The sequence below is a fragment of the Vombatus ursinus genome, unplaced genomic scaffold, assembly GCF_900497805.2.
Source record: "Vombatus ursinus unplaced genomic scaffold, bare-nosed wombat genome assembly UNPS02014778.1, whole genome shotgun sequence".
Lineage (NCBI taxonomy): Eukaryota > Metazoa > Chordata > Mammalia > Diprotodontia > Vombatidae > Vombatus > Vombatus ursinus.
In genome coordinates this window covers 37613350-37639575 of record NW_020954556.1, presented here as the reverse complement: position 1 = coordinate 37639575, position 26226 = coordinate 37613350, and the positions used below count along the sequence as shown (strand labels likewise).

General features: G+C 38.3%; 1 protein-coding gene across 5 annotated transcripts in view; it reads left to right on the top strand.

The window, feature by feature from the left end:
• SPTBN1 (spectrin beta, non-erythrocytic 1) overlaps positions 1-26226 on the top strand; it is a 270149-nt gene that overhangs the window by 166962 nt on the left and 76961 nt on the right. For all 5 annotated transcript variants that reach the window (XM_027865230.1, XM_027865232.1, XM_027865233.1 and 2 more), the window contains one exon: positions 25975-26148. In XM_027865230.1, the coding sequence (XP_027721031.1) occupies positions 25975-26148 (174 nt within the window). The remainder of the gene's footprint in view (positions 1-25974; positions 26149-26226) is intronic.

The window sequence follows — 26226 nt, the reverse complement described above, 5'->3', positions numbered from 1 at the left end:
TCTGGTGTTGAATTCAAGATCTATATATCTAGACTCTCACCTCTGAGTTTCCTCACTGAATCACCAGTTGGAAATTTCTAACTGGATGCCCTGAAACATCTCAAAGTCATCATGTCCAAAACTGGACTCAGTATCTTTTCTCTGAAACCCTCCACTCTTGCAAACTCTCTCTTTCTGTCAAAGGGACCACCATCCTTTCAGTCTCCCAGGTTCATAACCTCAGCATTATCCTCGATTTTTCTCCCTCATCCTTTTGGTTAGTCGTCACATCTGTCTCTACATCTTTCTCATAAGACCTCCTCTCTACTCACATAGCTACCACCTTAGTGTAGGCCCTCATGACCTCTCACCTAGAATATTATAATAGATTCCTACTTGCCCAGTCCCAAGAGTTTTGCCACTCCAGTCTACCCAGTACTTAATGCTAAGATAATTTCTCTTGAGCACAGATCTAACAGTAGTGATACTGTTAGACCCTACCCTACTCAGTGAACTACAGTGGCTTTTGATTGCATCTAAGATAAAATACGAACCTGTGTTTAGCTTTTAAAGCCCTTCATAACTTGGCCCTGACCTATCTTTCCCTCTTATCACAGTACCTGGCACATAGCAGTTGCTTAATGTTTGTTGACGTATTAGCTTTCGCTCTGTTCCTCAGAATGACATGCCATCCTCTTTCTGCTTTTGTGCTGGCATTTCCCATGCCTGTAATACATTCCCTCACAATCACCTCATAGAATTCCCTTGTTCCTTCAAGATGCAGCTCAGGCACCAGGCTCTTCATGAAACCTTTCTTAATCCCCCCAACTCCTAGTGCCCTTCTTCCTAAACAGTCTTATTATTTATTTGTATACTTATGTATACAAAATGTATAGTGTATATTTACGTATACATGTATATCCAAAAACATATTTATGTGTACACAATCATATAATGTCTTTGCACATGTGTATTTAACGTGTAAATATATGTTAGGTATATGCACAATATGCATAATGTATGTTTTGGGGATATGTATGTTTAACATGTCTAAAAATATATTATATATATACATGTAATATATAGATAATATACATTTATGTTGTATATTTAATATATATCTCTAAAAGTGTGTGTGTATATGTATATCTAAAAGTATATGTGATATATAATGCATGTGTGTATGTATATTTAATGTCTAAAAGTATATTTTATGTATATACATAATACATATTTGTGTGTATTTACATAACTATATCACATATATTTATTTGTCTCATATACGTATACATGAGCAACTGTATGATATAGTTAATAGATGGCTACCCTTGAAGCCAAGAGAACCTAGATTCAAGTCCTGCCCTTGACTCATACCGGCCGTGAGATCCATGTCAAGTCCTTGAACCTCTCCGTGTTCTAGGCACCCCTCAAGACTGTACGTTGCAGAGAAGGTGACAACTTTCAGTGATGGAGGGAGTTTCCTCACCCAGTAATTTCTTGTACCCCTGACATCACAAATCTAGTCCCTATTCCTAGAATTTCCACACATACTTGTTTTCTGTATTCAAACGTAAGTATATTGCAAGTAGGTAATTGCATTCCTTGTGCATGTATCTCTAGGACAGTATCTGGCACTTAGGCATTTATAAATGCTTTTTGATTGATTCCAGTTCTTCTGTTTGTCTGACCTTTGGCAAGCCACTCAGTTTTTTTATATGTAAAATTAGGACAATTCCTCTACCTACCTCATGTTTTTTGAGAGAGTCAAGTGAAGTGATGGGGGACAAAGACACTTTGTAAACTGTGAATTATCATTGTACATATAAATTATCGTGGTTGCTATGACCTCGGCATTGAACAGGACTTAATATACAAAGTCTTGAGTCCTGGCCTGAGCTGAATCTAAAAATAGGATTTTTATTGATTTCTTAAAAGGAATATTTGAGCTGCCATTTACTTTGATTCTAGAAGAGTATGGTTTTTCGTTTTCTTTCCAGCTCATTTCTTGGTGTTGAAGCTTTTATTCCAGGGTGGAGGGGTAGGCGACTGTTTTATTGTCTCATTGGGAACAATGCTTCTTGTGGAATTTGCCTCACTCTCACAGGCAGTGAAGCTGTCAGTCTTCCAGCAAAAACAATCTCCATTCAGTTTCTGGGCTCTTTCTCTGCTGGTTCTGATGTGACTTTTGTTTATGTAGCTTAAACACAAGAAGCTTTAACTAGTTACTCTAAACTGACCCAACAGGTTTTGTCTCAGCACGATTTGGAAAGTGGATGCTGTCTTCCAACCAAGCTTATTCATGGCCGCATGGATAGTGGCCAAACTGACGCCTAGGGAGAGAGAACCCTACATCTGTAGTGACATCACCAGAAAAATATGATGGCAGTGGTTGACAGTATTGCCAGAAAACCTTATTTTAACGTTTATCTCCACCCTGTAACTTGATAGTAGCAATATGTCTTGCCCAGACCATCTCACACACACCTTTGACCGCAGGCAAAAGGCTAAGATTATACCCCATCACTATTATTAGCAACCTGGAGAGAAAATTGCCTCTTTCAGCTATTACCTATTTGATGCAGTATGGGACATCTGGTGTGCTTTCCAGGAGGTTTGTAACAGATTGCCCTGGGTAAAAACTTGGAGTCAGATTTTCCTCCCTTCCTGTCTTGCCTTCCTGCCTGTCTCTTCACGATCTGTGCCCTGTAAAAGACAATGAGGGGGCACATTCAGAATGAATGTTGTGTATATGCTGTTTGCTCCCTGGGTGTATAGTCTAAGTTCATTATTTCCTGTGTTGGTTTGTAGGTCAAACCAAATAGTAAACAACTAAATAAAAGGTGGTTCTTCCATAAATTCTGTCCAGTTTTAGTCCGAGTGCTTTTTTTCCTGTTGTGGTGGTGGGAGGGAGGAGGAGAGGGGTGTGGGAGCAACCATTTATCCTGTTGTCCCTTGGATTGTATTCTAAAATGAGAGCTTTTCAGAAAACTGATTAGATGTATTGTGAAAAACAACTCATAAAATGGTCATTTTTTTTTTTACCTAGACCCTTTACTGGCCTCTTAAAACTTTATGTCATGATTGTTTTTATCGATTTTTTGAGAAAGTAGTCTTTTAGAAAGTGACACAGAAATCATTAAAAGTCATCTGGGGAAGAATCAACCAAATTTGTATTCCAGCATGTAAACTTCTGATCCTTTTTTGCAAGTAGGGACTGAGAGCTACGGAATTTATACTAAGTGAGGGTTTCTGGTCTGGAGACTCTGAAAACTGAGTAATTTGTGCCTTATTAATAAGGAGCAGAATCGTGGCTTTCTCTTCTAGATAGCACAACATTTTTTGTTATTGTTAAAAGACTATTTTCTTGTTGTAAGACTATTATCTCCCTTCCCTGCCATGACTATGGACAGTAAAATTTTGGGCCCCAATCAAAGACGGGACTGGACCCTGGGCTTGAGCAAGCATATCAGATTGCTCCTCAGTGACAGAGCACTTTGCAAAACTCCTAGGTGACATAATTCCTTTTATTAATAATTTGTTGTAGCCCTCCTTAATTCTCTTTCCAAAGATTAGGACTCTCAGAACACAGAGCACTGAAGCAGCTTAACTCATCGAGAGCTTTTTTGCCCTTTCTTTTTGAAGTTGACTGATAACTTGACTTAGCCAGGTGTAGTTACTGCCTCCTTGTACCATGAAGGCTATCAGACTCCTTCATATAATCTAGGGAAACTCCTTGGGGGAGTGGACCTTCTGAAGGGAGGGTTTTGAAGAGCCTAGATTTCTACTTCCACAACCTTGAAAGGAGGCAGTTATTCCAGCTAGTCTTTTCAAATGGGAATGAATGTAACCCATGTTGAACTCGTGATATCATGCAATAGGGAGGCAGAAATCATTAGATTATTTGTACCAGTAATGTGAAACAACAGATAGGAGAAGAATTTTAATTTAAATTTAGAATGCGTTCTTTCTTTACCTATTATTTTGCATCAGATTTGTTTTTTTTTTGTTTGTTTTTTTAATAACCTCAAATCATAGCGTTGTAGAGCTGACAGGGACTTTGGAACCACCTCCTTGGGGCATATTTTAACTTCCTCTGTCCTGTTCCCCCCTGCCTGCCCCATAGGTGCTTGAGAAATGCTTGTAGAATTTGAATCTAGTCCAGGGGACTTCTTTTACAGATAAGCAAACTTCTGTGATTACTGTGTGCCATTCACATAGCCTTTTGTTCAGTCCCATCTCTCCCCCTCCCCCACATCATCTCTCCCCGTTTGATAACATTCAAGTTAAATATGAACACCCATTATTATTAATCTTTGGAGCACATCTCTAATGCAGCAGGTGAAGTCTAAAGGCTGCAACAGTCTGCACACAGTTTTTCCAGCTGTTCTAAAATTTCAGAGACCTGCCTGCTTGGTCATTTTCTCATTGTTGGGTTTCCTTAACTGACTGGCTTTGTCCACGTGGAATCAGAGAATTGACAACTGCTTGTTCACTTACATTGTCATTTCCAGAAAGCCATTCAAAACCAAACTGTTCTTTCACTGTTCATACACAAATGTGATTCCCTCTAAGCTTGGAGAGGACTTCTTTTGGTAGGCAATTAATGGACTATTAACAATTCAGAAGCACTTCTTGTTCTTTATTAGTTCTTTGGGGGTGGGGATCTAAATTAAAAGTGATGTAAATTTAAATTTTTAGTAATTTAAATAATTAAAAGAGTAATCCTCAAAATTCAAAACTGATTTCTGAGAAAATTCTCTTTTACATGTGTTCACTTTTTTGTATCGTGGACTCCTCTTGACAAGCTTGTGGACCCCTTCTCAGAATAACGTTCTTAAATGTGTGAAATAACATACATAGGATTGCAAAAGGAAACTAATTATTTAAAAAAAATTAGTTATGGAAAAAAATTGTTTAAAGTTCACAAACTCTTGCCCTAGTAGACTTGAAAGAATCTAATTAAATTACTTAGCTGGAAAGTCCAGCGACAACAAAGTTGGTGAACCTAAAAGATGGTTTATAACCATTATCTTCAAAGTTCAGTTCTTAGGGATATAGAGCATATTCACCCAAGTGTCTCCTTCCTAATGCAATCACCATCTCTAGAGCTTTCACTAAAAGCACCTGGGTGGTATGGTGCCCAGAGTGTTAGAGTCAGGAAGATTTGAGTTCAAATATGGCCTCTAACATTTACTAACAATTTAACCCTAGGCAGGTCACTTAACCTCTTTTTGCCTCACTTTCATCATCTATAAAATGGGGTTAATAATAGCACCTACCTCCTAGGGTTATTGTGAAGATAAAAATGAGATGATGTTTGGAAATTCTTTGCAAACCTGAAAGCCCCACGTGCACAAATGTTGTGGTTGTTGTTATTACTACCACCACTAACAGAAGCATGGAGGCCAGTCCAGACTCTCCTTGCTTGGTGCTGCCCTTTTCACATTTCAGTGAAATCATTCCTTTTCAATCCTGTATATGCCATTTATTCTGGAATGGGCCTGATCTAGGCCCGTGGTTTAAGTCTGTGTTCAATTCAGTTGGTAACAAGAATTTGCAGCCAAGCTTCCTAGTCGTCACAGAGCTACTTGTGACTCTTTTGTACTTTGGTCACTGCCAAGTACAGCACCTTGGTTGAGCCAATCACATCTTGAGGATGGTTCATGTACCTTTTAAGGAAAATCTAGTCCAGTTTACTTAAAGGAGCCTTGCTGGAGGAGGGAAGAGATTATTCCCAACACAAAAGGAGATTTGAAAACAGAAATCAGAAACTTATTGTTTCAGTCAGTCAGAGGTCAATAAGCATTTAAGAGCCTCCTAAAGTGATAGGAATTACAAAGAAAGGCAAAAGAGAAGTCTCTTGTCTTGAGGAGCTCATAATCTAATTTCACCAATAAAAAAGCTGAAATAGACTAAACTCGGATGAAAAGATAATAAAACCAGCCAAAAATATTTATTGAGTATCTACTAGATACATAGCTCTTTGTTTGCTAGGCACTGAGAGATAATTTAATTTCTTGCTTTTAAGGAGTTCATAATCTAGTTAAAAAGTCAACCTTGTGGAGTTAGAAATGGCCTTCATGTACAAGTCACTCTGTCCAGTAACCCCTTACTATCTTGATGTACTTCCTCATAAATATGATCTCATTTTATTTTCACAACAACCTTAGGTGTAGTAGGTGTTGTTATAATCCTTCAGTACAAAATGGGTTTTATGGACAAGCTTGGTAGGCCTAATCAATAACTGTAACTTTGTTTCTGTGGGAAAATATATCATTAGTTCCCAAAGTCAGAATATATTAAATCATAGTCCAAGGTAACCCCTGAGCATTTATCTTAGGGCTTCAAAGCCCTATAGAAATTCTGAGAGGAGGGCACCTTAGACAGAGTGGAGAGTGAGATATGGTTTCCTGGAGGAGATAGGACTAATACTGAGAAGAATACTAAAATAGGTATAGAAGAGGAAGGGGAACATTTCAGCCTCGGGGACGGATTGAAGGAGGAAAACCTAGGTGAGTTTCGGAAATCATGGTTTATAGAAGAAGGTTTGGGAAGAAGTAGTGGTGAATCACAGGAAGCTTATACATGGATCTCAAATAGACAAAAGGAGGTTTTTGTTCCCTTATTTTTAAGGTGGGCAAATCCCTCTTGCTCTTATATCTGAAAGCTTAAAAGGTTGTATTGTGTAAGGAGCTACTTTGCAGTGCATCTATTGTGAAATGAATTTATTTCACAATAATTGGAGGTGAGACTTAAACTGGGTCTTGAAATAGGGAGAGAGAGGATTTGGATAGGCACTGAAGCATAGGTGAACAGTCTAGCTGTGAGTAAAAGATTAAGGGAAGAATAAGCAAGGTGTGTTTGGGGCAAAGTGAGGAGACTGGCCTGGCATAGAATAGGGTGTTTGTGTATTAGGTTACTGCATATTGTGTGTATTATGTTAAAGAATAAAATATTGGGAGAAATTAATACCTTTGAATAAATGGATTACTGACATTTTTTAAGCATTGAAAGACTATTTTTTGATAAAACTGAGTACTTACTGATTGACACAATTTAATCACTTGCTTCCCTCCACGGACCTCTCTCCAATCACTAATACTCTGCCCAGATTCAGTTCTTAATACTCCCAGCTCCTGCTACTTCGATCATTTCAATGGTTCTGACACTTCTCCCCACCACTAAGTTAAAAAAGCCTTCCTCACTCCCATCCTCCTCAACTCTGCCTCCCAAATGTCCCACTCCAAATTTACATACTCCTTCCACTGCTGTGTAGGTACTATATGCGTATTCTTTCCCCCTTTTTCTGTACCCTCTGGAATGCACGGTCTATAGATAGGTGGTGAAGTGGATAGAATGCTGGGCCTAGAGTTAGGAAGATTCATCCACCTGAGTTCAAATCTGGCCTCAGACACTTACTAGCTGTGTGACCCTGGGCAAGTCACTTAACCTTGTTTGCCTCAGTTTCCTCATCTGTAAAATGAGCTGGAGAAGGACATGGTAAACCACTCTAGTATCTCTGCCAAGAAATCCCCAAGAAAACCCATGGAGGTTTGGACACGTGAAAAAACTGGGCAACAACAATATAATACTAGAAGGACTGGAATTAAAGAACTTAAAAAATACTTCTAAGGACCAACCTATCATTTGATGATGGTGCATTTTTTTTATCTGTAAGACTTCTTTAAAATTTAAAAACAAAACTATATGTGTATGTATATTTACATCTATACATACATATATGCACACATATATATATATAAAATCACATTGATTAACATAAGTTGGCCCATCTAGTATTAACAAATTTGATTTCACCTTAAACCTTTTCCATTCTCCTGCCATTCTGTAGCCCTTTGAGACATAGTTCCCTCCTGATAACACTAAATCCCCAGCCACCCTTTTTGAACTGTTTGCGCTTTGACTCAAAACCCAGCTCTCACTTCAAACTTCCTGGTTATGGTGAGAAGGTTGAAATATTCCTTGCTTCTCATTTCCACTTCTAAACTTTCTATCCCCCATCACTCAGTGCCTTCTCTTTTGAAGTTCATGAAATTTAAAGTTGTTCCAGTCCAGATCCTGGTGGTCATTGTTGATCCCCAGGAGAGTGTCCTTTCCTCAGTGAACTAAATTTGTTTAGTATCTATTTCCATTAATTAATGTCAGTAAATAAAAGACAGTAACAGTTTTTCAGTCACTGCCTCTAAATCTTCATTAAGATTGCTTCCTCATTCATTTTTTTCCTCTGTTAACAAGCATTTTTATTCCCTCTCTTCCCCCTGCTTCGTTGTAATAAATAAATTCCTTCAAAAGAAGTATGCATAATCAAATAAAGGAGATTCCTTCATTGGCCAGGTCCAAATATTTATTTCTCATTCTGCATTTTGAATCCATCACTTCTGTGTCAGGAGATGGGTGGTAGCATGCTCCATCTATGGTCCTCTGCAATTACAACATATTGGGTAGTCCTACAAGTAGCCAAGTTTTCCGTTTCCCCAGTCTCACTTTGCATTATCCATTCTACCTCAGCAACACAGATAGTCATACCTTTGGTTTTTATATCACTCACCAGTGTTTCACTTACATGTTAAAAAACTCCAAAATTCTTTATCTGATCATAACCTTTTATTCTATATTTCATTTTGCCTCAATCTAACCTGAACCCAAAACCAGTTCATTCTCACTGTGACCTCCAATCCTTCCCAGGCTATCACCTGACTGTACTCTCCTCCCTTCCTTATCTTGACCCCTTGGTGAATCACTTCAATACCACACTCCCCTCTTGACCTGGATCCCTTGCCCCCTTGTCCTGTTGCTAAACTTTCCTTGCCACATACCAACTACAGATTACTCCCAACATCTGCTGCCTTCTCTCTTAATCATTTGCTGCTGAGTGGAACTAGAGAAAGTTAGGAAAACAGGCTATGTTCATTAGGAATTTATGTTACATAATTTCAACTGGGCCCTTACTGTAGCAAGGCAATCCTTTTACACCTCCCTAATTAATTCACTATCCCAGTCACCACTGTTGCTATTTCTGTCTTTTCTTCAATCTGTAGACCTTCCATAGCACTCCTTCCTACCACCCTCTCTGCTGATGACTTTACACCATACTTCACTAAAAACTTGAGGCCATTCTCCAAAAGCTCCCTCTTTATCTCTCCTCCCATATTACATCACTCCAAATCTCCTTTCTATCTTCTCCTTCACCCATATCACATGAAAAGCTGGTCCTTCTCCTTGTTTAGGCATGTAGAGGGGACTTTCTCCTTGTACCCTTGATCTTATCCAGTCTTCTCCAGAAGGTTACTCCCTCTATTATCCTCATTCCTGCTCTTATCTACCATCTCCCCCTATTAGCTCTTTCCCTCCTGACTAAAATCACACACAAGTCTCCTCCATCCTTGAAAATAATTCACATACCCGCTAACTATTGTCCTAGATCTTTCTTTCCATTTTCAGCCAAACTCCTTGAAAGAGCCACTTGTACACGGTGCCTCTGCTTCACCGCCTCATTTTCTTCTAAACCTCTCTGGCTTCCCGCCTCATCATTCAATTGAACTATTCTTTAAAGTTCCCAGTGATCTATTTGGTTCCCAGATCTAATGGCCTTTTTCTTAATCTCCACTATTCTTGGCCTTTGATGCTGTATATGCTCTTCTTTAGAGTTGCATGACATGCCCTTTCTTGGTTTTCCTTTTCCTATATGACTTCTCCCTCTCAGTTTTCTTTGCTGTATCTTTATCCAGGTCCAATCCAATAATTGGATGTCCCTTCAGGCACTCGTCTCCCTTTATTCTAGGGTCAGTACAACTGCAGCTGTACTTTGGCGGGTAAAAACTCTTTATCTTGAGGGCAACAAAAGCAGGCCATGGGTTGCTGGCCTAGTTTGTGGATCCTTGCTTCATACTGTCTCACTCAGTGATCTCATTGGTTTTTGTGGGTTAAATGAATATCTGTCTTTGGATGATTCCCAGATCCCTGAATCCCTTCTGAGCTCCATCCAGTTTTATATCACCAACTGCCTTTTGGACATCTCAAACTGTATATCCCATAGACATCTCAAATTCAACATGTCCAGAACAGAACTCATCTTTTCTCTAGAATCATCTCCTCTTTCTAGTTTCCCTATTACTGTTCAAGGTACCACCATCCTCCAAGTTGTCGTAGTTCACAACATCAATACCATCCTAGACTTTTTACCCATACCCTATATGTCTAATCTCTTGTCAAGTCTCATCAGTTTTACCTTTATAGCGTCTCTCATACGCCTCTCTATCTCTTAACTTTCATAGCCGCCACTCTGGTACAGGCCTTCATTACTTCGTGCCTGAATTATTGCAGTGACCTTCTGGTTGGTCTCCGTATCTCAAATCTCTCCCCTCTCCAGTCCATCTGCCCTTAGCTGCCCTAGTAATTTCCCTAAAGCTCAGATCTGACAATGCCACTGCCCTCCTTGCTTCTTATGCTCCAGTGGCTCCCTGTGCTTCCCGGGGTGGGGGATGTGTGTTTGGCATTGAAAGCCCTGCATAAGCTGGCTCCTTCATACCTTTCCAGCCTCTTACATTTACTTCCCTTCCAGGTATTCTTTGATCCAATTTCTCTGGGCTACTGCATGCTCTTCACATAGGACACTCCATATTCTGACTGCATGCCTGAGTGTTAGCTATGTCCTTCATGCCCAGAATTCTTTTCCTTTTCACTATCACCTCCTGGCTTTTTTTGGAGTCTCAGCTCAAATCCCATCTTCTTCAGACAGCCTTTCCCACCTCCCATTGCTAATGCCTTTCCCCTGAGATTGCCTTCAATTTACCTTGTATGTCTGGTATGAGAAAATTGTGGTGCTTTGTTCTCCCTTGTTACAATGAGAGCCTGAAGGCAGGGAGCTCGTTTTTGCCTTTCTGTTTCCTGGGCATTTAGCACACTGTGCCTGGTATATAGTAACTGACACTTTGCTTCTAGTCTTGTATTCTGTCATCTGTCTTCATTAGAAGTGACCACCAGGGGTGGGGAACCTGCAGCCTCGAGGTCACACTTGAGGACCTAGAGGGCCACATGTGGCCTCCAGGCTACAGGTTCCCCACCCCTGGACCATACCATAGGATTTAATCAGTAAACATTTTTTAGGCACTGGGGAAACAAAAGAAGACAAGATCCCTCTTCTTAAGGAGCTCATAGTCTTATGGGGAAGACAACATATGGACAACTATATACAGACAAGCTACAAAAAGCTACATAAATTGGGAATAATTAACAGAGGTAAGGCGCTGGAATTAAGAGTTAGAAAGGGATCTTACAAAACATCTAGTTCACACATCTCCCATCATTTCAAAATGAAAAAAATTTTAAAGTGAAATTAAATGGCATATCTGCTGAATCTAATTGTTTGTAATGCTCCTCACTCTTAGTTCCAAATTTCTGCAAAGAAGGTTTTCTTCAAAAAGTTTTTTTTTTAAACTCTTTTAATGACAGGCTTTTTTTTATTATTACAGTGTTCAGTTTCCATTTTTTGGTTGTTCTTTTTTTTTACGTAGTTGTAGTCATTATGTATGTTGTTTTCCTGATTCTGATTACTTTAATCTGTTTCAGTTCATGTAAATCTTCCCTTGTTTCTCTGAATTTTTACTTTTCTTATGACCAAGTTATATCATATTATATTCATATAATACAGTTTGTTTAGGCAGCCCCCAATCAACTGATATCCATTTTGTTTCCATTTTTTTGACCACTAGATATTTTTAAATGTCTGTTCTTAAACCCCACTTATTAGGCACCAGCTGCATGCCTGAGAAGAACACAGAATCTCAGACCATATGGATTTTGGTGATCATGTAGCACAACCTTATATTATAAACAAGGAAATGAAGGACCAGGGGAGAGTTGATGATTTGGCCAAGTTCTGTCATATATCTGGATAGGGGCCAAGCTGGGAATCTTGACTTTATTTTTTTTTACAATTCCTTCTGTAACTATTTGGTGTGCTACTTATTTAAGTACTGCCCTCAAACATTGGTCCGCATTAAAGGATGGGGAAAAACAGATCAGGAAACTTTAACCTTAGCTTCTTCCTTGTCCACATATGCTGAGAGGGAATTTTCCCTTTTGCTTACTCCCTTCCTGCCAAGTAGGTGATCAAATAGACCAACCTGGACACATTTATTTTCCTTCTCCCATGTTTGGGTGTTACAAATGACCCCTCTTTATGACCATTTGGTAGATCAGGATATTGAGACACCAGCAGGCTGTCATTTGCCCACACTCATCTAGGAAGCACCAAAAGTGGATACATGGTGGGTTCTTATTTTCTAGCCTTTTATTTCTTATGCTGATGGGTCAAGCTGGACTCTTGGGACAGAATTTAAGTGGATGGGAAGCAAACACTCCATGGGATGGATATGTAAGGGTATGCTGTAGCCAGCTTGAACCAATGAGCCAATTGTTAAATTTTCAGCCTGAACACTTACACCCAGCATTTATTTAGCACAGTGCCTGGAACATAATAGATACTTAATAAATGTTTATTGATTTATTGTTTATTGATTGCATCTCCAGCAAATGCTACAAATCAGCCATTGGTTTATTGTCTAGGCTTAAGAAAGTGATGGAGAAAATGTTATTTATATAGATTAAACTTAAAAGTGGGTGATCTATGTATGTATGTATGTATATATGGTTTGTTTTTTTAAACTGTCCATCCTTGGATGGACCATAATGGCAGGTATACACATGATTGTGTAGAGAATTGGACTGGAAAAGGGGCCGTGAAAAAAAGGGGAACTGAAAAGACAAATGTACATCTGTATTCCCTAGAAACAGTAAAGTGTATATGTGGAAACAGGAAGCTTGTTATTTTAATTTTTAACAGGGGCCAAAACAAAAACTAGTTGCTGAAAGGAAAACCCGACTAGAGCCTTCTGTGTTGTGACACACTGGACCAAATATTGAAAATAATCTTAAACATTTCCATAGAAACCTTCTAAAAAGGTTGATAAGTTAGAAATTCAAATGTCACCTTGTGAATGAATGTAAGTCTCCAGGAACGTTAACATATTCAAAGTCAAGGAAGGAAAATGCTCTGTTATCTTGTATAGGAGAGGCTTTAGAGTGTCATAAGTGGTTTTAGAAGTTAACTGTGAGATTCCCAGATTGAGATCTGGGATAATTCCTAATTCCTTCATTTTATTGATGGGGAAAGTGAGGCCGCAGGGAGGTTAAGTAGCTCTTGTAGGGTCAAATGCTAGGGATTGTAGAGTAGGGATTCAATTCAAAAAGCAAAGTACTTTATTTTCACTACACCAAACATTGGCCTGGAGGCATGTCTCCCCCTTGCTATGCGTAACATTCTCCATTGTTTGCATTTCCTTCCTCTTGTGAGGATGACATTTACTAAAGTAAAAATAGCTTAAAAAAAAACTGTTCTACAGATGAGAAAATTCACATTCTAACTTTATTATTTTCACATGGAAATTTCTCACCCTTTCCTTCTATTTCTACATACTTGAATCATTTTGGGGTGGTCCTTCCAGAGATAGGCAAGTTATAATATCAGCATGTATTCTACACATAGTGCATTTAAAAACCCCATTGTGATTTTATTAATTTGGAATTGTTTTTCAATTTGTGTTCATTTATTTCCCCTTTTCCATCATAAGTAATCAGCAAACTCTTTAGGTATATTAACCCACAAACTAGTGTGGGTTCTAATATTGTCCTCTTTAAGTAGCTCTGTGACCTGGGCAAATCATCTAATCTTTCTAGGCAGCCAGGTTGTGCAGTGGATAGTGCTGGATTCCTGCTGCCTCAGAAAAATACTAGCTGTGTGATCCCGGACAAGTCTCTTAAGGCTTTGCTCAGCCTTAGTTTCCCCATCCATCCATCCATCCATCCATCCATCCATCCATCCATCTATCCATCTATTCATATCTTGCTTTCCTCTACTTTAAATGGGTCCTTAGACTCCCTCCCCTTGCTCCCAGCTTTGAGATGAGATTAATGTGCATGAAAGAACTTCAAACAATATGTACTTAGTTTATATATACTTATATATATTGATATATACTTCAAACAATATATACTTAGTTAATATAGCACTTCTCTTCTAGAAGAGAACTTATTTGCACACTTGTTCTCTTCCTTCCTAGGTTATGTGCTTCTTGTGAGCAGTAACTGCCTTTCCTATATATTTGAACATTTCACTCTCCTTTTTTCTCCCATTGCCCAACTCCATATACATAATAAAGACTAAGGAAAACTTTCGAATTGAACAGTTTGGTCCAGAAACTTCTATCATGCTCATATTATGTAAAAGACTTTGTGCTAGACTGAGGATCTAAAGACAAAAACCAAAAGATTCTTGCTCTCAAGGAGCTAAAGGTGGGGATGGGGAGAGCCAGCAGAGAGATACTAAGGAAAGGTGTTAGATGTATGGAAACAATAATGATAATATTGAAGCAGCTTTCCTAAGGACTTCTGCCATATAATAATTAGCCTAATTTGAGTTATTTTGTTTTTCCTGGAAGCATAGTTGTTTTGCTAATTCAAATAGGTTTTCCACAAAATGAGGCCTGAAATATAAGGCTTTAAGATATATAGAAGACAAAGATCACAATTCATATGTTTGCATATTGCATATGTTTGCATATTGAAAACGTGCACTTGTGTGGGGTCTCTACTGTCCACACTCCAAAGCACCCTCCCCTTCTTTCCCAAGAGTATCATCTTCAAAGTTTGCTCATTTATCTGCTTCTCATTTTTCCCCCTCTCCTGTCATTGTGTTAAATTTCAGTGAATTAGGACTAGAAGGTTAGCATTGCTATAAATTGGGTATTTTCTCTCCCATTGTTATTGCATATATACTACTTTTATTGGAAAATATATAAGACATGAAAGCTTTTATGAACAAAGTTCATGACCCCATAAAATGAGTATATTACTTTTGTGTTTTCAATAATGTTGTAAAATTTCTGATTTTTGAAGCCATTTAGTAATTTGGCTTACCTTTTCAAAATGGAAATATAAACATTTTAGTGCCCTTTATAACTCTGATGTCTCTTTATTTAGGACCATTAAAATGTATTATGTATGGGTAGGGTAGAATTGTTTGTTGTACTTAGAGGTATGAATACTGATGAGGGTAGAAATGGAAAAAGCTGTTTGTTAGTCTCCCACCCCCTTTTATGTGCCTCAAGGAAAGGGAAGGAGTCCCAGAAAAAAAGCATTTTTTTTCCTCCTAAGAACTATCTTGCTTTTGCATTTTGAGCTTTGAAAAGTGATGTTTCCTCAGTTCTTTTAAATAGCTTAATCAGCTACTAGAAAAAGGTGTTTATCTCCTCTACAATTATTTTTTTCTGCCCTTACTTAATTTTCATAATATTATCAATTTAGAGCTGGACATGACTTTGGGATTATGTCCCCATTGGGAATCATCTAGTCTAACACTCATTTTACAGATGAAGAAACTGAAGCCCACAAAGGTCACATGGCAGTAATAGCAGGACTGGTATTGGAACCTAGGGCCTCTTATCCCAACCAAGTCCATTGAGAATTTTAGACTCACAGAGTTTGAGTTACTTCTTACCTGTGTGACCTTGGGCAAGTTACCTTGCTGGGTTTAAAGTTTCTACATCTGTAATGTATTGAAGTTGATCTCAGAGGTTCCTTTTAGCTCTAAAATAATGATCCTGTGACTTGAGAGGTCAGTTCTAGTCTACCCTCCTATATTTTATAGGTAAAGAAGCTGAAATCCACAGAAATTGTGCCTTACCAGTGGTCAGTCACATAGAATTGAGGTCTCCTGATTCTGAATTCATTCATTGTGTTTTGAATTATAGCATTTTGCTGGGTATTTAAAAATGCAAATGAGTAAGCCAGTCAAGCAAGTATTTTATTTTTATGGAAAGACCACTAAGTGTCTGGTATGTTTGTTCTGATTTATTAAACCTCCTCAGTTCATGGGAGATGGGTTTTATGCCCCTGGGATACAAGTTATGCTGAGATATTGCAAAGAGCTAAGAGGAGTAGGTCTGGAATAGTTAATTATCCTCTGTCTTCTCAAGGAGACCTTTTTCCTGTTTGCTGACAGGAAATAGTCTTTTTTAACCTATGATTGGGTTTACTGGAAAAAGAGAATTTTCTACATACCTATTCATTCTTTATGCTTATATAAGGAGAGACTCAAAATCAAGTGATTCTTTGAGAGAGCATCTTTCAAAATAAAGTCTGAAGGGACTAATTCTGGATTCAGGTAGGATACTTGATAGCTGTGGATTGTCTTTTGGCTATGAACTTGAGGATCTCACTTGAATTGATACTGAATCATCATTTATCAAATGAGACTTTAGGCAAGCAGAAGAATTTTATTTGGCCAAAAGAAAACAATAAAACTACAGCCAGTTCTTGCAAATGAGGCATCTTGTGTAGTGGTTGCAGTGTTCCAATTTAAATTGTGTATTTCCATTGGATTGAAACCAGTGATCCTTTTTTACGATATTATAACTTTAGATAGTGCAAATTTGAATACAAGAGACCACTTCAGAGAGTTCATTATTCGCACTAATTGAGACACTTCAGTACTATTGTTGAATATCACAGCCCATCCATTCTTTCTCAGTCTCTGGGGTTTTTGTTTATAGCTTCTGATAAGACCTCCACCTGGAGGCCACCCAATACTGGAGAACTTTAAATTTAATGGGAAGGGAATTGTTGCCAATGACCATTTTCTAATCTCAGCCTAGAACCCATCCTGTAGGGAAAATAAGCCAAATGGACATAGAATAATGTTATTAATTCCTCTTGCTGTACAGGAGAAAGGGCTTCTAAAAGCTAGCCAGCCTGCAGCTTTTAAGTTAAGCGTTTGTAGGCCAATTAAATCTTGCTATCCAAGAGTATGTTAGATGGAGGAAGACTCATCTTCCGGAGTTCAAATCTGACCTCAAGACACTAGGCAAGTAACTTATTCCGGTTTGCCTCAGTTCTGCATCTGTAAAATGAGCTAGAGAAGGAAACGGCAAATCACTTAACTTTTTGAAGAAAACCCCAAATGGGGTCGTGGAGAGTCAGACAGACTGAAAAATAATTAAACAACAACAACTAACATAGAGCTCTTGTGACAGAAGAACTTTGCAAACCATCTAATATGGCATATAAATGTGAACTGCTATTATTTAGGACAGTTAGATAACAGAGCAGCTATAGTGCTGGGCCAGGCATCAGGAAGATATGAGTTTAAATGTGACCTCAGACACTTACTAGCTTTGTGACACTGGACAAGTTACTTAACCCTGTTTACCTCAGTTTCCTCATCTATAAAAATGAGCTAGAGAAGGAAATGGCAAACCACTCCATTATCTCTGCCAAGAACCACCCCCCCCCCCCAAAAAAAGGAGTCACAAAGAGTTGGACATGATTGAAAAGACTGAACATAAGCACAATCTATATCTCCTGAGATAAAGGCAGTTAGATGGTGTAGTGCATAGAGTGCTGGGCCTGGAACCAGAAAGACTTTGTGCATATTCAGCCTCAGACACTTACTAGCTAGGCAAATCACAACCACTTTCTACCTCAGTTTCCTCTTAATGTAAAATGGGGATAATAGTAGTACCTACCTCCCAGGGTTGTTGTAAGAATCAAATGAGATAATATTTGTAAAATGCTTTGAAATTTAAAGTGCTATATAAATATTAACTATTTATCAAGCGCTTACTTAAATGGATAATGATCTTGTAGGTATGGGCTTTCCTTCCAGATCACAACCCATGCACATCTCATATACATTTGTATATCTTTTAGGCCATATATGAAGTCTTTGCTGTCTATATCCTTGCAACCTGTTTTTATAGCATCAAATCATATATAGGCATAATTTGCATATGTGTTTGTGAAATGAGAGTTTACTAACTTGAAGGGAGAAAGGAAATAAGGGCAGCCAGTTGTGTGGCTGGGGACAGCTCTTTTTGTGGCAGTGGATCCTGACTCCTCTTTAAAACTGTGGCCTTGCTATTGTTTATTGTGCAGTCATTTCAGTCATGTCCAATTCTTGTGATCCCATTAGGGATCTTCTTGGCAAACATACTGAAGTGGTTTGCCATTTTCTTCTCCAGCTAATTTTTGTAGATGAGGAAACTGAGGCAAACAGGGTTAAGTGACTTGCCCAGGGTCACACAGCTAGTAAGTGTCTGAGACCAGATTTGAACCCAGGAAGATGAGTCTTCCAGACTCCAGGCCTAGTACTCTATCCACTGTACCACCTAGCTGTTAAAGGCAGTATAAAAACTACTCAGACCTTAAACATCAGTTTGATCTGTTTGATCACTTTTGATCAATTCTCTGGAAGCATTGATAGCTAAAGAAGAATTTATTTTTGTTTTTCCCCACATATAGTTTTGATACCAAATCAAACATAACTAGAAATTCTGGTGTCACCAAGACTTTTACATAAAATCCAGAGCAAAGTTGAGACTTTCTAGAGCTATCTCATGATACCTGTACTGATAAAATATTTCATTCAATTTATGTATTTTGTTTGGATTACCTGGATTGACTATAAACCATATTGATTTCAATAAGTAATTGTATAAGCCTTATCTTTCTTTGTGGGATTGGGGCTACATAAACATAACCCTTTTGTATCCTCTGGGTTAGTTATAAATTAGATGTACTATTTGTACTTTTAATTTACATTGATAAACTCCTGCTAATATAGGTCGCTCCTCTTCTCTTTATGGGAAACTTGTACTTGTTTTGATCTTAATTTCATCCTTCAAAAGCTGGAGAGTACCAACAAGATGCAGTTTTTATGTCCTTTGATTATTGTCAATGGGCAAGAATTGGTTGGTGTAGTGGAAATGATGCCTTACTAGAGCAATTACTTTTTTTTTTAATACCTATATCTGTCTTTATGACTGAATGAGCCCTCAGAGTTTATTATCATGGAGAAAAAGAGGAAAGCTGAGCGTTGTCTCACCTATACCCAAGATATGGGGAGACTAAATTTCAAAAACCTCAGAGAGAGGATAGGCAAGATCTTGTGAATTAAAATTCTTCCCAAGAAGTCAGTCTGGGAGGATTAGAGAACTTGCAGGAATGAATTTCAAAATACTGATCAAAATTCTGATTTGAGAAGGTAAAAATCAGGAGTGGTCTGATGGGACTAAGCAACTATCTCCTTAAATTTTTAAAAGATAATGTAGAGCGATGGAAACCAAGGCAGATAACAAGACAAATGCAAAAGCAGGTTGCAGTAAAGTTCAGGCTGGCCAAGCCCAGTTTGGAAAGAGCTAAAGATAATTTTTTAAAGTGTTGGGCTTTTTAAAGGATGTGTTGGGTGAAAGAATAAGAGTCCTGCTTGCTTGCAGCAGTAGGATAACTGAAAACAAAAAAGGTGGAGCAGCCTGATTCTTGTTTTACTTTTGTTTGCTCTTGTTGGAACTGGAAAGGACGGAACAAAAATTGCCAGAGCACAAAGTTGCCCTTAAGATCACCAAGTTGCCCTTGATGTATTTTTGTTACCTGACCCAGATGAACTCCATCTTTAGGTTCTGAAAGAAGGGATGGACTAGATCACTGAGCTGTCAGTGATGTTTAAAAGATCATGGAGAATAGGAAGGGAATTACAGAACTAGAGAAAGGTCTATGTTCTCCATATATTTTCTTTCTTTCTTTTCTCTTTTTTTTTTTTTTTTTTTTTGAAGGCAGTTGGAGTTAAGTGAGTTGCTCAGGGTCACACAGCTAATAAATGGCTGAGACTGGATTAGAACTCATCTAGTTCCTGAGAGGGAGAAGGGAGGAAGGGAAGGATGGAAGGAAGGAAGGACTTCAAAATATAGGCCAAAATATGTGACTGATTCCTAGGAGAATGAATTCTAGAGTGTGTCATTTTTTAATTATCTTATTTTGATTTGTAACTTTTATTTTTATATATATTTTTTATTTCCAGATGCCTTCCTTCCCTTAACAAATATTTTAAAAGAAAGAGAAATAAAGTTTAGCAATGTTGACTTGACAATTACTTTGTCTCATAGTGTATGCAATATTCCACACCTATAATCCTCTTATATAAAGAAAGTAGGGAGATGCATTTTCTCTACCTTTCTCTGGGGACTGGCTTTTGTTAATTTAATTGTGTGTTTTAGGATGTATTAAAGAGATGTTCAGTGAATAGCCAAAAAAGGAAGGAGACGGTCACAAAAAATATTACCTTCATTAAGAACAGCTCAGTCACACCAAATGAACTTTATTTGCTTTTTTGGAAAAAAATTATTACCTGATTAGATTATAGTAACTCTGTAGAAGCAGTTTACCTGGTTTTTAGTGAAATGTTTGATAAAGTATCTCATGCTATTTGTGTGTAAAAGATGGAGAAGTAACCTAGGCAATAATAGAACATTAAGATGTATTCAACCAGGTGGACAAAGTCCAGGTGAAAGCCCCATCTAGGGGTTATAATGGACTTGTAAGTGCAATATGAGTCAGTAGCTAACAAAACTAATCCAGTCTTGGGCTAAGGTCATAGGAAGCGTGGCTTCCAAGAATAAGGAGGTGTAAGTCATTCTGTACTCTACCCTGGGCAGACAATTTCTGGAATATTGTATTCAGTTTTGGGTGCCATGTTTTAGGAAGGAAATTGACTTAGAGAGGCAGTCAGCAGGCACAGTGTTGGACTTGGAACCAGGGAGACCTCAGTTCATCAATCCCTGCCTCAGAAATGTATTGGCTTTGTGACTCTGGGCATATCACTTAATCTCTCTCAGTCTCAGTTTTCCTTATCTGTAAAATGAGAATAATAATAGCAGGATCAAGTACAAAGGAGTCAGTATGGGTAAAATGCTTTGTAAACCTTAAAGGGACACACAAACACACACAGTCTAGCTGCTATCATCATCATTATCATCATTAATCTGACGAATGACTAAAAGAGTACACTAGACTTGTAGAAGGGGCTAATTAAAGCCTTGTATCTGCCTTCTAACTGACTTTGTTATTTTTGTTAAGTCATTTATGCTCTCAAGCTCAGGCTCAGTCATTTGAAAATGAGGGAATTAAACAACATGATCTGTGTATTTCCCCTTCCAGTACTGAGATTCTAATGGTTCTCATACAGACTTTGTTATAATAAAATCTTTGTATGTAGACATTCTCCCCTTCCCCCATGAGTTATTTAATGTTGGCTTTTTATATTCATTGAGTCAAAGGAGCGCAATTTCTATAAGTTCTATTAAATGTTTCGGCAGAAATGATATTTAGCCATCCAGGAAGCCCCTGACTTGAAAACATTGGCTAACCAAAGGTCTTTATAAACATGAACAACTATGTCACTGCCAAAAATCTCACCTCCCTGTTGCTCCTTGCTCCTGTTCCTTGCTGATACTGCCCAGTTCCATGGCTTCTTACCCTTTTGCATCCCCAAGTGATGGAGCCACCCAAGCTTTGAAGCCTCTGTCCCCCAGAAAGATGTAGTGACTCAGTTGCTTGCCTTCCCCTTTCCTACATACATTTCCCAGATCAGTGAAACCCTACCAACCATAAGTCCCTAAATCACCTCTCTCTCCATTGCTAAAGCCTTTCACTAGAGTCCCCCACCTCTTTTTTACTCTGCAAGAATAGAAGATGAGACCTTACCTGGGAAGATGTCTTCCCCAAATTCAGAAAACTGTAGCATCATTGTCATTGAATAAGTTTCCATGGGTTACATGACAACCTCTAGCTATCATTTATAATGTTTCAGTCGTACCATGTGTTCACGTTACAAATTCAGTGACTTAGAAACTTTTAAAACACTATCTGTCATGCAACTGGACAATATTTTCAATATTGCTTTTTGATCTTGTAGAATTGAATGTCGGCAGTTGTGCTGAAATTTAACATTATTGCATGAACTAGGATGCCTAAACCCCTTGACTCTGTGAAACTAGTAAATGCAGTATTGCTACTTTGAAGAAACTGAGTGTACCTTTTGAAGGTTAGTGTTTGTTTGATCTTTAGGTCACAAATATCCCTGAGTCTGTTTTTTTTTTTGGTTTGGACCTGGTATTTGATCAGTCTACTCTGAGCTCTGTGATGACCAATGAAGACTGGCAGCTGGGCTGGGCAACTCAGATAATTACATATCCCTTTTGCTGGATGTCAGATTGATTAAATTCATCTCATGTTTAGGTATTTTATTGTTGTGGTGGTGGGTTTTGTTTTGTTTTTTTAAACGGGTTTTCTGTACTAAAGATTTTAAACAGGTGCTCCTCTCTTTTCGAGAGGAGGGGTAGGTATCAATCGGTGATATCATGGGTGTAGGGAAACTACACCAGTGAGGAAACTCCCTCTACCCATGGAGTCAGTAATTGTTCTGCAACTTCTGTTATCTTAGATTTGCCAGGGGGCAGTGAGAGATTAAGTAAAATGCCCCAGGTTCATATGGCCTAGAACCAGTCCTCCAGACTCTGAAGCCAGCTGTCTTGTTAACTGTACCACAGTATCTCGTAATTTGTAGTTTATGTTCGTTACTATATGTAGCAGTCTGTAGTGGGGCTCTTGAGCTCTGTAATAACAAATACATTAGATTAAAGTCAAGAGAAAATAGTGCAATTCTCAAACTTTGTCAGTTTTTAAATGACCGATTTTTACCCAAGCCTCCTGCCATCCAAATATTTCTTAATGCTGGGTATCCTAACTGAGGATCTTAATTATAGAATAAAAAGTATAAAACTGAAAAGCACTTAAAGTGATGAATTCCACTGTTATCTGATTATGCCTTCATTGGACAGCTTTGGTTTTCTGGCAGTGGATAGATTGTTGGACTTGGAATCAAGAAGATCTAAGTATGAACCTTGCATAAACCATTTAATAGTTATATTATCCTGTCCTTAACCTGCCTCAGCCTTCTTTTCTTCCTCTGTAAAATGCTGGTAATTATAGCACCTACCTCATAGTTGTTTTGAGGATCAAATAGCATAATAAGTAAAGTGCTTTCCAAATTTTAAAGTACAATATAAATATTAACTATTAGTATTAGTATACCTTTGGAAGAGGGAGAGGATGAGAGCTCAGATGCATGAGAACCAGGAGAGAGTAGTGTCATAGAAATCTAGGGAGGAGTAAGTATCCCAGAGGAGAAAATGATATTTAACAATGTCAGAGACTTCAGAGAGATCAAGAAGAATGAAGATTGGGGAAAGCTGGCAGTTAAGATATCATTCAAAATGTATTTCATAGGATCATAGATTTACTGCTAGAAAGAACCCTAGAGGTTCTCTAATCTAACCTTCATTTTACAGATGACAGCATTGAGGCCCAGAATGGGAAAATGACGTGCCCCAAAAGTCATACAGCTCATAAACCCATGGCTCTTTGTGTTTATCCATCAGTTTGTTGAGCGTTTCCTCAGTGAGCATGCCAAGTACTGCGCTCGGTGCTTGGGGGCATAGTTTGTTGCCCTTAAGAAACTCACAGTTTAGTTGGTCAGAAATCCCTAATCCATAAAGCAAAAGTAGAATGAAAAGAGCTCAACTCAATGGTAAACTATGATAGACACCCTCAAAGTTGGGTAGGAGTTTAGAGGACAAAGGGGACAGAGGGACAGAGTGATCAAGGGAAGCTAATGAGGGAAGTGGGATTTGAGCTAGGTTTTAGATGTTTGTTTGGCTTTTGAGTAGGCAGAGAGCATTCTAGGAGGTGGGGGAAGGGAATAAGAGGAATGAAATGCCAGATGTGGGAATGAACATGGCATGTTTGTGGTACAATGAGGCCTGTGTGGCTACAGAAAAGTGTGTGTGTGTGTGTGTGTGTGTATAAGCATGTGTGTAAACTATGGGAAATGCGGCTGAATAAATTGTGTAAAGCCCAATTGTAGAAGGCCTTTAAAACCAGGCATAAGAATTAGTTTTAGTAATGGTTTTTGTTTTTTTATATTAGTCATTTCCCCAATATTCCCCATTAAATCCTCCCTTGTAACAAAGATAGAATTAAGCAAAACCCAACAGACAGAACAACAGCACAGATTCACATACACAATGTTTAACATTTAAAGCTCTTCACAACCCTTCCTATCCATCCTGTCTGCAGTGATCCAGCTATACACTGGGCTACTTGGGCTGTTGCTCACCCAGGACACTTCCTCTCTACTCTCTGGACCTTTGTACTACAGCTTCCTCATGCCATGCTCTTACTTCCTTACTTCTGCCTCCTCCTGACATCCCTGGCTTCCTCCAAGACCTGGATCAAATCCAATTTTCTGAAGGAGGCCTTTTTCCCTTGCCCCTCTCCCAAGTTCTCCCTCTGAAATTACCTTCCGTTTACACTGTGTATATCTTCTATGTTCATAGTTATTTGTATGCTGTCTCCTCCATTAGAATGTGAGCTCCTTGAGAGTAGGACCTGTGTTTTGACTTATCTTTATATTCCCCATGTGTAGTATAGTACCTAGCATTATGTAAACACTTAAAATGAATGTTTTTTGACTGATTGGCTGATATACGCCACCTTTCGTACCTATGGTCTCTTCCCTCTACCAACAGGTGTGGGGTTTGCTTCTTTTCATCTGTTCTTTGGAACCAGGGTTGGTTATTGCAAGTCTGAGTTTTATTGTTGCTGTTGAGTCGTTTCAATTGTGTTGACTCTTTGTGAGTCAACCCCATTTGGGGTTTTCTTGGCAGAGATATTGGCATGGTTTGCCATTTCCTCCTCCAGCTTATTTTACGGATGAGGAAACCTGAATTTTGCAGTATTTTAATGTTGTTTTCATGTACATTATTTAATAATTGTATATATTGCTTCCTTGAACCTACTTGCTTTGCTCTTTATCAGTTCATACAGTTCTTCCCATGTTTCTCCTATTGTTAGGAGCTATACTCATTGAAAAAAACTTTTGAGAGCTGCCTCTGGCTCATTAGATGATTAAGCTTTGAGGGAAGAGGGAGGAGAGATGTAGATAATTAGAGTTAAGATGAACTCTTTTCCCTTCCCCCTCACAATCTTAAAAGTTTTCTTCCTTTGATTTTGTGTCTTATACTCCTTTCCCATTTTTAGACAGACTTTAGAAAATATCAATTCAGTAGACCATAAACTTCCTTTAAGGTTTTAAAAAGTTTAAAATTTTAAACTTTTCAAAAAACATTTAAGGGTATTAATCATATCTCTCTGAAAAAAACCCTGGAGAGATAGCAGGAAGGGAAATGTTTGAGAAAGCTGTGGTTTTCTTCTTGTTTGTTTTTTATTTTTTTGGTTTTTTTTTTACCCCAAACCGCAAGGTATAGAACTTCTTTTGTAAAAGACATTAATTTATGTAACTACAGTTTTTAAAAATTCACTAAAGTGATATATTACTGCATGCTAAGATTTGGTTACTATTTTTTTATTTTACAAAGTTGTGAATATTTTTATTGATTTTTCTAATTTTAAGACAAATTGATACATTTTGTTCGGATGCAAAGCACTTCCCAACAAACTGCCTTTGCCCATCGCTCTGTAAAGTATATCTCTCTCCTACTCTCCCAAAGCAATTAAATAAAATTGCCTAATAGCCTGAGTAAGTCATTGTCAATTTTATTTGTTGGTTTTTTTTTGTTTGTTTGTTTCATTTTTTGGCTAGGCGATGGGGTTAAGTGACTTCTCCAGGGTTAGTAAGTATCAAGTGTCTGAGGCAGGATTTGAACTCAGGTCCTTCTCACTCTAGGGCCAGTGCTCTATCCACTGCACCACCTAGCTGCCTCCACTGTTAATTTTAAATACAGAGTATTTCAAAAGTCTTAGTTCACTTTTCATCCATTAAAGCTTCAAAGTGTACTAAGACTTTTGGGATACGCTGTTATTACCTGTTGGGGATAAGGAACCTATGGTCTTGGCCTGGCAGCCACAGGTTCCCCACCCTTGAGTCCTCGACCCAAAGTAATTGATATTTTGACCATTTTCATGTTGAGTGCTAATCCAAATTGCTTGGATTGCAGAATCACCAAACCCTTCTCTTACCCTTTGGGTGACATTTTTTTATTCTCTATTCTTGTGTGGATGTAGCCCAAGCCAACAAAGGGAAGAATGCGCATCCATTGTCTGGAGAATGTGGATAAAGCCCTTCAGTTCCTGAAAGAGCAGAGAGTACATCTGGAAAACATGGGATCCCATGACATTGTGGATGGGAATCATCGATTGACTCTTGGCCTCATCTGGACCATCATTTTGCGGTTCCAGGTAAAGAACGTGACATTAGGACATTTCTGCACGTTGATTCTTTATTGTAAAATCCTCTCAAACACTGTCAGAGTATTC